At 50.9% G+C, this 13190-nt stretch overlaps 5 protein-coding genes across 5 annotated transcripts; 1 reads left to right on the top strand and 4 right to left on the bottom strand.

Moving 5' to 3' along the window:
* Positions 1-1029: 1029 nt before the first annotated feature.
* BKA67DRAFT_571487 (uncharacterized protein) lies at positions 1030-2428 on the bottom strand. Its single transcript, XM_046103225.1, has one exon. It carries the CDS (start codon positions 2175-2177, stop codon positions 1452-1454), a length of 726 nt encoding a protein of 241 aa, XP_045955924.1. The 5' UTR covers positions 2178-2428; the 3' UTR covers positions 1030-1451.
* A 563-nt stretch (positions 2429-2991) lies between these two features.
* On the bottom strand, positions 2992-3857 carry BKA67DRAFT_537507 (Chloroperoxidase; the record flags this gene model as incomplete). Its single annotated transcript, XM_046100333.1, has 3 exons — positions 2992-3098; positions 3156-3686; positions 3740-3857. The coding sequence occupies 3 exons, from the start codon at positions 3855-3857 to the stop codon at positions 2992-2994; spliced, it is 756 nt and encodes a 251-aa protein (XP_045955923.1).
* Positions 3858-5505: 1648 nt separating this feature from the next.
* BKA67DRAFT_660438 (uncharacterized protein) lies at positions 5506-6743 on the bottom strand (the record flags this gene model as incomplete). Its single annotated transcript, XM_046107624.1, has 2 exons — positions 5506-6185; positions 6293-6743. The coding sequence occupies 2 exons, from the start codon at positions 6741-6743 to the stop codon at positions 5506-5508; spliced, it is 1131 nt and encodes a 376-aa protein (XP_045955922.1).
* Positions 6744-7328: 585 nt separating this feature from the next.
* BKA67DRAFT_660437 (uncharacterized protein) lies at positions 7329-9857 on the bottom strand (the record flags this gene model as incomplete). The annotated part of the gene is made up of 1 exon (XM_046107623.1): positions 7329-9857. One exon carries the CDS (start codon positions 9855-9857, stop codon positions 7329-7331), a length of 2529 nt encoding a protein of 842 aa, XP_045955921.1.
* Positions 9858-10692: 835 nt separating this feature from the next.
* BKA67DRAFT_660436 (40S ribosomal protein S21) lies at positions 10693-11332 on the top strand (the record flags this gene model as incomplete). The annotated part of the gene is made up of 5 exons (XM_046107622.1): positions 10693-10724; positions 10892-10944; positions 11004-11032; positions 11132-11164; positions 11216-11332. The coding sequence occupies 5 exons, from the start codon at positions 10693-10695 to the stop codon at positions 11330-11332; spliced, it is 264 nt and encodes an 87-aa protein (XP_045955920.1).
* Positions 11333-13190: the final 1858 nt, after the last annotated feature.

The following is a 13190-nucleotide window of genomic DNA, read 5'->3' as shown; positions in this document are numbered from 1 at the left end:
CCTTTGGGAATTCATTGTTGACAGTTTGTGATATCTAGTCAAGGGACGATATCCTTGAGGGCTGGTGGCCATGGGAACACGACATCTAGTTTTGGGAATCCTGCAAAGAGACACACCCCAAAAATACCGCGCTCGAACTCCAGATGTGCGATACGCTCTTAATCCCCATTTTCAATCCCCTGGGTTGTCGCCATGAGATCATCCCCCATGCTGTCCGCTGTTTTGGGTCGAATAGTTGTAAATACCATATCATCACCACTGACAGGTTAGGTATTCTCCCAAATGAAGGTAGCTGTGAAGGGAACTGGGTGCCCCGCTGAATTCCAAATTCTGCCTGGTCTGTTGGGTTTACCTTCACCTATGGCTCTGGCTACTTCTGCCGCCATCAATAACATGTAGTCTCCACTAATTTGATAAGGTCGTTTTCCTCTCGTATCTATACGCAGGTATTGGTTGAGCTCCCCATCTTTCTCATTGCTCCAGGTATCAACACAAGTATGCGATGATTTTTCCTACAAGCTCCAATTCTCACAACTTGCAGAAGGGGAGCCAGCAACTTACAGAAAAGATGGCGGACTCTAGTGAAAACTGCTGTCGACCTCTGAGGTAGCTACGGAGCCATGGTCTACATCTCCATCAACGTGCCGGGTAAAGGCAAAAAATTCGTCTTCCGTTGTTGGCATATGGACGACTTAAGTATATTTGTCCAATCGGAAACAATACCTTGTTAGGTAATACTACTGTAGATCTACAGCAAGTATATATGTCAAGCCTTCACCCACCTGAGCAGATAGAATAAAAAAGCATCCTAATACATCATCCTTCACCCATCTATTGATTAGTCACCGCTGCAATACCTCCTATTCGCACCTATACTCTCACAAAAACAGCCTTTTAAATGAATTTTAATAATAAAGATAATATTAAAGCTTAAATAATAAAGAATAAATCTCTTTATATATCAAGTAACAACTCGGTTATTCTTAACATTTTATATTATTATATCTTTATAAACCTAGTACTAAGTAGCTTCATATTACAAACGAGAGGATTAATAAGGTGAAATAAACTCTGTAAAATAAAAGCTTTAATTAAGGCTAGGAGTTCTATTATAGCTAATCCCGTAACAGCTTGAACCTGTTTCATCGTGCATTGTGAATTCGACTGTTTTTAACACGCCATGGCTTTCCCAATCATCTGTGACAGCATCCGGCGGCCTTGTGACAAGTTGTTGTTCAGCTGTACTGCCTCTACTGTGACGGCTTCTCGCCACGTGATGATTGACATCCTCTATGCCGTCCCAAATCGCTTCGCCTGACTTCAAGCTTGGTATATGAGGCATCTCTATCGTGCTCGGGCTAGAGAACTTGATCTTGCACGCCAGTATATCGATACTACGTAAAGTCAACGTCGACATGCGTCATTAGTGTTTGGAGGTTGGCGACCACTAACTATATCATCATCGGGAACAGGCATTCCAGTGTGTACACGAAGCGATCGACCTGCCCGGCGGTCGTCAGAGCCTGCGGCAGAGACTGGTTGAAGATATACGCGACGGCCCTCGAGATACCAATCAGTGCCAGCGATGCAACCCTAGTCTCGGTGCCGCGCATGAGATGCTGCAGCAACGCGCTTCCGCTCAGCGCCGCATCCTTGGACGCCTTCCTGGCCGACGCGAACTCGCGCAGCAGGAAGAACGCGCTCGTGCACTCCAGCAGGGCGATGAGCGAGAAGTAGCCTACGTGGAGGTAGTTCACGACCTTGAGGAAGCCGGAGCCGGGGTCGAGGATGATCTTGATGCGGCCGACGAGTATAACCATCCGCAACACGGCAATGCCGAAGACCATGACCCAGAATAACACCATAAAGACTGTCCGGCTGCGGCGGGTCAGGAGGCGGATGAGGATCGCGTAGCTGTAGAACGAGATGCCGACTTCCTGTATCAGCCAGAAGAAATCGGCAAACCCGGACGCGACGGCCGTGTTCGTGGTTGGAAAGTCCGAGTAGAATGCATAGTAACACAATCCGTTGGCGATAGCGCAGGCCGCACTGACAACGATCGGGATCAGCACGACCGGGGAGAACTTGGTGATGCTGATGACTGTCAGACCATAGAGGACATTGGCGATCCCGATTGTGCTTAGTATAGCCCAGCACTGCTCAAAGTAGAGCGTCATGTTGGGCTATAATAGAGTCCGCATGACAGGCCACACTTGCTTCTACCCGTGTGGAGAATGTAATGAATAGGAGATAAATCCGTCCGATGTAAAATGGACTACGACTGGAAATAAGAGAAAGGGTTTTCTTCCTTGAACAAACCCCCAGTCGCCGATACCCGATGCTTTGGTTTGTGGAAATTCGCTTACGAGTGTGACTGGATTACCCCAGATTTTTGGGGACTGTTAGATTGTTAGGGGGTCGCAATGAGACGAAAGCGTTTGGAGAAAGCCAAAACTAAAGTCAATTGGCCCTAGCATCCCACCGGGAGACTGTCCGCCGCCTCAGCTAGGTTTCTTAACGTCTTGGAAGGATAATATGATTGGTGCGCACACCCACTTCCCTCTGTTGAGCCCGGGATTCCTAGTAGAAAGGATTTAGGCGGTCCTATCTTCTGTCGTTGGAGGATCGCATACCCTGATCTTGGGATAGTAAGCATCGAATCAGCTAGCTGGACTACGATTGTGCATGGCGCCACGGATCAAGATCTGCACAAAGTTCTCATGCATTGGAGGTAGAGCTTCGGCAGATTGCTTCGGCGTTGCGAAAGTCGTAACAGATCTCGCTCGACATGCCGCAAACAATGTCGAATTGCAAGAGACGTCAGAAATAGTTGGATGTTCAGGCTGCCAAGCTGATTGCCTTTGGAGTGGCCTATCGGGTGAAAGCTTGGCTATCCACGATAGCTCTCTAACGCATGGCGCCACATTTTGACAGCATCAATTCGGCCTATGTTCAACGTTATTGTTATTATTATTACTATTCAGTTTTGTCTCAAACTCGGACTGCTGAGACCGCAGTAATCATGGCCACCAGGTCCGTCAACGTGTGTTCCGTCTGTGGCCGCGTGAAGCCTTCGGCATATGGTATCCGCTCCTCTTCTGTCGCACGTAGTTAGCAAGAGATTCCATTGACGTTAGGGCAACTTGTTGACGTACCGAAAAGCACCCGCACATAATCCTTCGGCACACCGCCTTGGTTCGGGTCCCAAAACGCAGTCAACAATACACTGGTCTCTCCAATACTACCTGAACTGCCCGCATCGGTCAAGTTGAACTTGGGGTTGACCAGCTTTGCATCCCTCACCCTTGCGGCACGTGCTCTTGCCGCAATCTCAACAGTGATAACTGACGAAGCAAACGGGATGCGAATGCCATATCTCGCTGCAGTGGCAGCCCAGATCAACGGGTTGAAGTGAAGATTGTCACCAAAGAAGATATCGTTTCTCGATAACGAACCGTCGTGTTCAATGGCATTGTGGAATGCGAGGTCTTGGAGGTTGAACGTCGAGCTGTTGCCCGTCGTCGACACTGCGAGCGAAGACTGAGTGATGCCGACGAAGACCTCCGGCGCGAAACCCATGGCATTTTCGAAGGCGGATTGGATGGTAGGCAGGTCAATGTTCTTGCCGTTATGTGGAAGCCATCCATGGTTGGCCATGGAATTAAGCATCGGACAAGGCGAACGACCTACTGGCGTGTTAACCATCCAGATTGACATATCAGTTTGGGACAGTGCTTACTGTCTCCTGGGCTGGCAGCCTGCCATTCATGACCCGTCGGCGCAGCCGGGATGGCTGGCTTCCATCCGGCAGCCGCAAGACCACTAAGTGTCAAAGTGATCAAGCAATGGGCGCGCATCTTGATGATCGGAGCGATATTTTCGGACGGCTACTGATAGGATGAGTTCAGGGTTTGGACCGAAAACACTTTCGACGACCAGAGCAAGAGGATCGGCACTTGATCACGACAGGCGACCCGTATGATATATAGACCAAAGACCGTGGAGGATCGGAGCCTCCATATCGTTAAGTCGGTTCATTTGCTGCCAGGGCTTGAATCCCTGGAAAGGGTTGCACCGCTGCCAGATCGCACCCGGCTGCACAGTGGACATGCAGAAAGGCATTATCACAGACCCTCTGCATCCACATGATTCGTCTTTACTGGGTATGTGCTCGTTGAAGATGACCTCTCAGGATAGGAGAATTGACAAGCGACCTAGTCGACTTTTTACCGTGCGCAGCTAGTTTCCGTCATTTTAACTTGCATACGGCGCCAGGACTTCTCTATGAGGATCGACAATTTGCTTTAGCTCTCAACGCTCTGACTGCGGCCGCACTTGTTAGTTCGGGAGGGACAGCGATTCTTGCACAGCTAACGACCAGCACAGACGTGATGACCGTACGATGGCTTTTGACTCGAAGGGAACGCTCTGCGCTCTGAATGGAAGACGAGTAATGTGAAAGACCGAGTCGGTGTGCTCAGATTGCAGTAGTTCTGCCAACATGGCAGACGCCGCAGCGGTTAACATGTGCAGACATGGTAGAAAAAGAAACTTTAAATCCCGAGCAGACGGGCTTCACGGTTCCCCACAACGCTACAATAGAGCCTTCCAGCAGCCGGAAGTGGCTACATATGGCGTTGTGGGAACAGGCTAGGCAAGGTAAGACCCGATTCTTCGGAACTGAAAATACCGTTCAATAGCTGCACCAGCACTAATTCATGTGGAGATTGGCGATCGTAACAAAACCGGAATAGTGTCCCCCATCTTACGATCAGTATTTGTCACACGGCACTCATGCGCTGCTCATTGTCGTGACGATGTCTTGCCGAGGGCTTGCGGACGGAGTAAGTGCGGCCATGAACCACCACATCAAAATCTTTCCGGGCACATACACAATAGCCGAGCCTGCGAGTCGCGCAGAGTTCATTCTCTGACATCTGCGCTCCTACACGACTTTCAATTATGTCGGTCGAATTTGATGCAATTAACATTCCGAGGCAAGCGTTGTGAACTACCACTCATCGCGACCAACCTCCTACTATCAACACTTTCTGAAACCGGATTCCGTATAGGTTCGGGATGCACTGAAGAAGAAAAAAGAACTTCTGCATGCATATAAACTGCAGACATCTAGATCGGCTGCCAGACCGCTGCGATTCTGATGTGTTGGCGTTCATTCTATCGATTCGTATGGGATGCGCCTCCCAGCCTCTAAATATACTTCATGCATGGACGTTCCGACCGTATAGATGACACTCGTATACTTGCGTCATACCCTATGTGATGTTACCATAACAGCCCTCGCTGTAGGCGCATGGAGTTCAAGCGCTTACATAGTAAGGCCTGAACGCTATAAAATAGAAGTGTAGCCTTAATTGACGCCTGGATATGGTTGATCTTGACATACCGCCCACGATGGCGGAAGATTGAAAGTGCTGAGCGACCAAATAGGACATCCTCTAACAGCCACGATGGAGGCATACTGATAGGGTTGGTGGTCTCTCTCTATAACTTTGCGCCCTCCTCTTTCTTCCCCTCCCTCTCTACCCGCTCCCGCTCCTCCTGAAATACCTCCTCCCGATCCATGACCTCGACCTCGGTCGCGGTCCCCTTTGCAAACCGGACCAGCACAACCCTCTCCCAGTCGCCACCCCTCCCGCTGCCCCTCAGCTCGGGCCCGGGCTTATCCAGGCTCAACACGACCCGCCCGTCCGGCCGCACGAGCGACGTCACAGGGCTGATAACCTTGTCCGCCCAGGATATATTCGATGTGGCCTGCTTCAGAGCCTTGGGATGTGTCGCCGTGGGCGTCTCCTGCAAGAATGATAGAAGGCTGTCCCGCTGGTCCTTGTAGTGGGCGTTCTCCCGGCTCTTCTCGGATGGAGAACCCTTGCAGAATTGCGCTATGAGCGTTAACAGGAAGGCCTGGGGTGGGAATAGGATTATCTCTCCGCGTCGTTGGCGTGCGAGCCATGTCGAGGCATCCTCAAAGACGGCGGTCGTGGTCTCGGTGCCGTCCGGTGTGGGGAGTACGGCCTCGGACTGCATTGCCGCCGAAGTGAGATCCGAGGGCGTCGCCGCGGCCTCGTCGGGAGCGAGTGGCAGCATGTAGAGGTACATCTGTGTAGTGAACCTCTTCGGGGTGGCCGGGGGGGTTATCCAGCGGGTGAACGGTCGCAGGTTTTCTGTACCATTTGTTAGCACATCCCCTTCCTCCAAAGAAAAGAAAGGAAAACCAAAATCAAAGATCAAACACAGTCTGGGGTTCAGAATCTCTCGTGACCGCACATACCCAGATCTGCCTCGCCCCCCACGCTCTCCAGCCAGTCCCCGAACGGCACCTCGTTCGCATAGATCCTCTTCCTCGCCGCGTCCCTCTCGGCGGCCGGCAAGCTCAACAAGCCCGCATCGCCCCGCCCCTTCCTCCGCGCCAGCAGGATCCCGCTCTCCTCGAACGTCTCCCGGACCGCGCCCAGCCTGTACGCCGGGCCATCCTCATGCCGGGCCAGCTCGCCCGGCGGCGGGACCGGCCCGTCGTGGAAACCCGAGAGGTTGCCGCCAGGGAACACGTGCGCCGAGGCGAAGGATGACGAGGTCTTGACCCGGTGCAGGAGCAGGACCTGGTTCGTGGGAGACAGGAGCACGATGCTCGAGCTCGGCCTCGGCTCCGCGGGTGGCTTCTTCTTCCTCTCCTCCTCCCTCGACGGGGAGGCTGTGGAGTAGTGCGAGGCCTTGGAGGTCATCGCGGTGGGATGTGGGACCAGCCGTTGGGCCGGCTTTGTCCTGGGGCGTGTCGCCCGGGCTGGTTTTCCTGAAGGGCGGGAGCCAATGGCTGTGATTGGTCGTGATGTTGTGAATGTCCGGTGCAACTGCAATGCCGTAGGAGCAGATGCACAGGTTTCGTGACGTAGACTGGTGGAGAATGAGGCTAAACGATGCGAGATGCACCGTGACATTGCTATAGCTCGCACGTATTCATAGTGGTTTAGGACGGCTTTAGGGGATAATGTAGAGGCTATGTATGCAATGGTGTGGTCTATGAGGAGTTGGAGAAGCCGAGGTTGGGGACTGAATTGGAGATACTCCCCGCCATTTGGCGCCTGTGCCTGGCTTGAGGATATGCAGTGATGAATATAATTAGGAATCTTCATTTACGCGAAAACGAGCGATTGAATTTATGGTTCAGAAGCGGTCAATACATTGCAAAACAAATTTCAAAGATTAGCACATGTTGATTCATCCATTATTTGTTGAAAACTCATCACCATATGACTTGGTGTCAAAGCTCACTATCAAACCAAAAACCAAATAGGGTATCTTCATCTTAATCAGTATCGTTTCCTTTCCTTACCACGAGAGTTCGCTTTCCAAAGACATATGACACTCTTGGATTCACACCATTTCTTGACTTCAGCAGGTGAGACTTCACCATCGTATCCCACTCTTGTTAGTTGGCCCATATTCAGCCAAGCAGTCAAGTCTTCCAGGACCACCGGATCATAAATGAGCATTTTCTCATACCATGATGGTTCTTCTGGATCTGTTGACCGCGGCGCAGATGTTATTACCTTGGTGATATGCGTGAACAAGTTTGCCTCTTGTTCTGTGGGGGTTAAATTGAGTGACGTTTCACCCTCCTCAGACATTGATAAGTCTATCGGCGGAGGCGACGAAAACACAGAATCGGCCACCGACTGCCCAGAGAGCGACAAAGAATCGTCATTTTCAGAGTCGGCAATCTCGGCGTCCTCCTTTGCCGGCTTCTTGCCTTTCGCCTGCGTTGTTGGTCTGGCTCTCGTTGCGAGAGGTGCATCGCTATCACTTTCTCCAGTTGATAGCTTTCTCGGACGGCCTCGCCCTCTTTTCGGCGATGCATCAAGCCTCACCGCCTCTGCCGCTTGTTCGTCCTTTCTGGGTCGGCCGCGTGTTTTCTTGACAGACTTGGCGCCGGCGGCTTTTGTTGCAGAAACAGACTTCTTGGGAGAATTTTGGGCCGCAGACGTACTTACTGAAGCCACTGAACCAATGCTGGGTTGCACGCCGGGTGCACCAGGATGTTGACTTGTCCAGCATTGATCCAGTAGTGCTATCATTGCTGGTCGCCTCTTCATAGATTTGAAGCCGTATGAATTGATCTGCTTGGCCAGCTGAGCATCGGTAAAAAGCTCATATTTTGGCCGTAGGGGTGCTGGTGTTGGAGCTGCAGTTTTACTCGATGGAGCCTGCTGTGAGGATGGCGGCAGCTGTGACGAAGGTGGCGGTTCGAAACCGTCGGGCATATCAGCTTCAGTGGGATCTGGAGTCGATATGTGTTTTTGTGAGCGCCAAAAATGTAATTTAGGATCAGTGGAACCTTCCACCACTTGTGGCAAGTCAGCACAGAGGTCGTCGATATCAGGGAATTCTTCTTCAGCTGGCGTTGGATTGCTGGGCAAGTCTCGCGCATTGGTGGTGACTTCCTCTTCTCGCACGAGATCCATCGTATCGGCTTCCAACAGGTCGCCCGCTTCATCCCGTGCCCCAGCATGCCATAACCCTTTTCGTTTCTCGACATGAGTGGTGGGCGAACTAGCGAAGGGATCATCTTCCTGCATTGAAGCCTGAATGGCAGCCTGTAGATTACGCAAAGTCCTAGGTGAATCCTCTGTAACGAGTTGGCTCGAAGTGCCGAACACGAAATCTTGAGCTACTGATTGCTTAAATGCCGAAGTGGGCGAAAGGAGAATGGGGTCTTCAGCTGTCGTCCCTTTCTTCTTTCGGGGTTTTGCTGGCTTCTTTTTTGGCTTTTCGTTGTTTTTATCCATCACAATTGATTGGTGCTCGACGAGCGAGGTGACATGCCCATCTGTATCAAAGTAATTCAAGAGAGATTCCGTATTACCGGGGGCCAACAAATCGATGTCTGGCATTTCGGGCATGGCGTAGGCTCTTGTGGCTAGTTCGGTAATAGTTGTGGTTTTCTTCTTGGCAGCAGGCTGCTTAGTAGGTGAGGACTCGTTCAATTGTACCAGCTTCCGTTCTTGCTTCTCGCCAGCGGTCGTGACTAAGTCGAGCCGCTTGCGCTTCTTCAAGACATCCCTTGCAGTCTCAGAGGGCTCCCGAGAAACTCGCAGCGCAGAATCCAGCTTCTTGTGCGCAAACTCGTCGAATAGATTTTGGAACACATCTTTCGACACGGTAGATTTTTCGACAGAGGAGAGCAGTTCTTTGTTATCATTCTCTGGGTCGATGACGATAGGAGCGCTGTTTGCTCGTGGAGGGGTCCAGTCGGTTCTCCTAGCAAGCGCAGGCTCTTGTGGTTGATGGGGCTCCGCGGGCTCTTCAGCAGCGGCCGGCTCCTTTTGAGGAGCGGTGAAATGATTCGACACAGTCTCAACCTTCTTCTTCACTTTGCTCTTGTTTGCGGCAGTCGCTTTCGTCACCCGCACGTTGGGTAACTCGGCTTGAATGGCTACATGGGTATTCTCGGGCGGGGGTTTGTGGCTCCTACTTCTGGCGTTGGTCTTGAATCTGTCTGGCGACAATTCCACCACCTGGACTACATTCCCACCGCCGGGCGGATCCTTTGCCGGTTGAGGCTTTGCTCTGGACTTCCGGGCAGGTTTTTGTTTCCGCGGCGGGGAGTAGGTGATTTGTTCCGTGTCTATGTCAATCTCTGGGGCCTCCCGTAATATGTCGGCGGCGCTGGTAAATGTGGTTCGGACGGCAGCGGGGATTGCGGTGGCATTGCTTCCACTTCGGAGTGGCGGCGGTCTCTTGGGGCTTTTCTTGAAGATGTCGCCGAGTGAAGGCAGGTCGGGGGATGAAGAGCGAACAAGGTACGCGTCGTAACGCGAGGTTCCCAGTGGCGACGACATGAGTATATTATTAGTATTAAGAAGAGTGGCAGAAGGTAAATATATCCGTGACCGAATCGGTATGCGACCAGCGCATCCATATAGAGTGGCGATACTCAGATTGGGTGACTTGGATGGTAGGAGCACCAGTCCTGGTCAAGAGGGCCGTGATGCATTCCAAGAGTTAAGAGAGCATGCCACGCATAGCAATTGCCATCCGACGACTATGGATCGGAAAGACCCGTCTTGTATGTTTAGCCTCGGGTGCCCTTTACAGATACAGACAATATCAGTGATCTCTTTTAACCTTATTGACCTAACCTTAGATCACTTGCTGGTGTCAACAAAGTCAAAGTGAACGTGAAAGAGGGTGCCAGCTGCCTGGCAATGGAGGGGGGGTGGCCCATGGGCATTGGCACCTGCACCTCTTTTCCTACTTAACTTACATAGTGTACAGCAGTAACTAAGTTAACCCGTAGACAACTTTGGATAAAGATATGCATGTCCGTACATAACACAGCAGCATAGAATAAGATAACGATTCTCGATAAGATGATAAGATGACGATAAAGGATAAGAGGGCGTAACGGCTCCAACAAAGTCACGTGCCCTTCAGAAGTTCGCCCACCTTGCCAAAAGTATTGACAAAAAAATTCAGGCCCACTCCCTCTACCCTCATCACCTAGGACAAAAGACCGGACTTCACCCGCAGACCACAACCCCACCACTCACCCCCGAATACTGCGAACATCACACACTCGTGACTGACGATATTTGCGACGACCGACCTGCACACCCTTGCCCACCCAACAACCTCTCAACGACCTTTTAGACAAGCCTCTATACACTCGTCAAAATGGAGAACGACAAGGGAGAGATCGTTGACCTGTACGTGAAGTCCTAATCAAACCCGACCGACTGCGAGAGCGACAATTTCGAAGAGAAAATCTCGAAAATAATATTTTGCAAGAATTGCAGCGCAGCTCTCGGGGCGTCAAAGCCACCACCAGCCTGAGAAACCGCCATTGCTAACTATTGTTCTTCTCCTCCTGTAGCTACGTCCCCCGCAAGTGCAGCGCCACCAACCGCATCATCAAGGCTAAGGATCGTACGTTGCGACCAGTTTCCCTGATATCTATCACACAGTACGGCTAACCAAGTGAGCAGATGCTTCAGTCCAGATTTCCGTTGCCAAGGTTCGCTTCCCCGCCACGAAATGCGGCATACTATCCATCATGGAAAAGTCGCTCGAGTGTTGCAGAGGAAGACAATGGTACTAACAGAATTTGGCATAGGTCGACGAGAACGGTCGTCTAGTCGCTGGCGAGGTGAGTCCAATGATCTTGCACCTTCCGTCTCCAGTCTGACATGTGAAACAGAACCACGTCTACGCCCTCTGCGGTTTCGTTCGTGCCATGGGCGAGTCAGACGATGCTTTCAACCGCCTGGCCCAGCGTGATGGCCTCGTCAAGAGCGTCTGGTCTGGTCAGCGATAAGCCATGAATTTCTCTCCGGTACGCCTACCTCGATATCCTCCAGGCCAACGACCGACCAGCGACGAATAGACCGACTAATGTCTTCGACAGGTTTCTGCGTGCTGAAAGGGCCTTGGGAGACGATGGCAGGAAGGGATGACATGGACGACTTGATGTGTGGCCATCCGATTGGAGAACAGTTCGGTCGCGCCAGCAATCCTGACATGGAAAGGAAAAATGCAAAGAATCAAGTTCCTGAACCAACCCACATACGTCCCTCACGATCATCATGTGTCTCTCGGTGTGTCTCTCGTGTGAACATCTGCGCATACCGGCTAGCAAAGTCTTCTCGTCTCCCACCTTCAGAGTGATCCTATGGTCGAGGAGTCTGGGACTACCCCGATAGTCTCCAAGCCGCAAAAAGAAATTTGGCCTTGAAAAAGCCGTGATGTGCGAGTTGTCCATCATGGTACAGATACGGGCCAAACATTCTTCCTAACCGTCACCAAGACTGATGGAGATGGAAGAGTTTCCCCTTACCCCCTCGGCCGACCAGCGTTAGTTGCAAGGACATGAAAAATTGAGTGCAATTTGTTTCCCGATGCTCAGTGCTGACCAGCTACTTCAACGTTCGCGGATTTGGGCTCGCTCTGCACCCAGTCGTGGAAGTTCCGCTAGCAGTGTAGTCCATGCAGCAATCATCTGTGAAATTGCGTTTGTAGACAGTGAGCTTAGCATAGAAATTCGAGATTATGGTTAACTGAAATCATCGCCGGAATCTATTTATGCTCGTTCGTTTCTTTCAACCCCACTGCCCTCCCCATGCTCTAGCATGCTGGTTGTTACTCAGCTGCATCTCCAGGATGCGTCACTAATCGTCACGTACGGATGGCCGTCTTCATGGGCCACCCGTTGACACAATCGATGGTTTATCCCCCGGGAGGGGAAGGGGAAGGGGGCCTATCTAAGGCAATTCACATTTTCCGTTCTTTTCCGCGACAATTTACGTCATTGGTTCTCTTCTATTAAATATCTAGATGGCCAGAACGTGAAAATGAGCTTCGGATTTGGCGTTGGCGATTTCCTCCTCGTCATTGAGCTTGCCAACAAAGTCCGAAAATATTTCGCAGGCGCTCCAGGGCAGTTTGATTATATCAGCTGACTGAGTTTCCATGTTGATTAGCCCCTGTCCTGTATACGCATGGAATCCTTAGCATATCTAAGATGACATCCATTTAAAATAGACGATTTAGAATCTAAACTAGGCGAGATCGGGCAATGTGAAGCCCGGCTTAATATTCGCCTGTATAACTGATGGAGTTTTTCTACAGCATCCGAAACCTAGTTATCGCACTTCAAGAAGCCGATATATTCCTTGTCAATCTTGACATCGCCAATGCCCAAGAAGAACGACTTCGCGAGAGTGGGGATAATTGTAATCGAGTCCTGGTAGATACTGAGAATGCGCTGGATAAGTTTACTGTTCTGAATACCAATGCGCTTGGCATCAAGAGGCGTGTCACAAGGGTCTGGCGACAAGTGAAATGGGAACCTGACGAAGTTTGTGATCTCAGAAGTCGCATCACCTTAAACATTACAATCCTGAACACATTTATTATTTGTTACATAAGGGGAAATATCATCAAACTTGTATGATTGGTTGGCAAATAAGAGCACGACGCTGTTTTCTCACGGCACTCCTGGCGCAGGGAAAGCTATGATGTCTTCGATAGTCGGGGATGACTTACAGACAAAGCACCGTTTGAAGGAAAATTCTGGACTATGCTATTTCTACTGCAATTATTTACACCAGGATTAAGACATCCGCAAACGTTATCCTAGGTCTGCCCAGGCAGCTGGCACAGAGTACGCGCCTTAA

The sequence above is a fragment of the Truncatella angustata genome, assembly GCF_020726525.1.
Source record: "Truncatella angustata strain MPI-SDFR-AT-0073 chromosome Unknown BKA67scaffold_6, whole genome shotgun sequence".
NCBI lineage: Eukaryota > Fungi > Ascomycota > Sordariomycetes > Amphisphaeriales > Sporocadaceae > Truncatella > Truncatella angustata.
This window is presented reverse-complemented; position numbering and strand designations above follow the sequence as displayed.

What these genes read in the sequence shown, in the direction of transcription:
- BKA67DRAFT_571487 (XM_046103225.1), bottom strand. Translation starts at nt 2,177, where the DNA reads ATGACGCTCTACTTTGAGCAGTGCTGGGCTATACTAAGCACAATCGGG.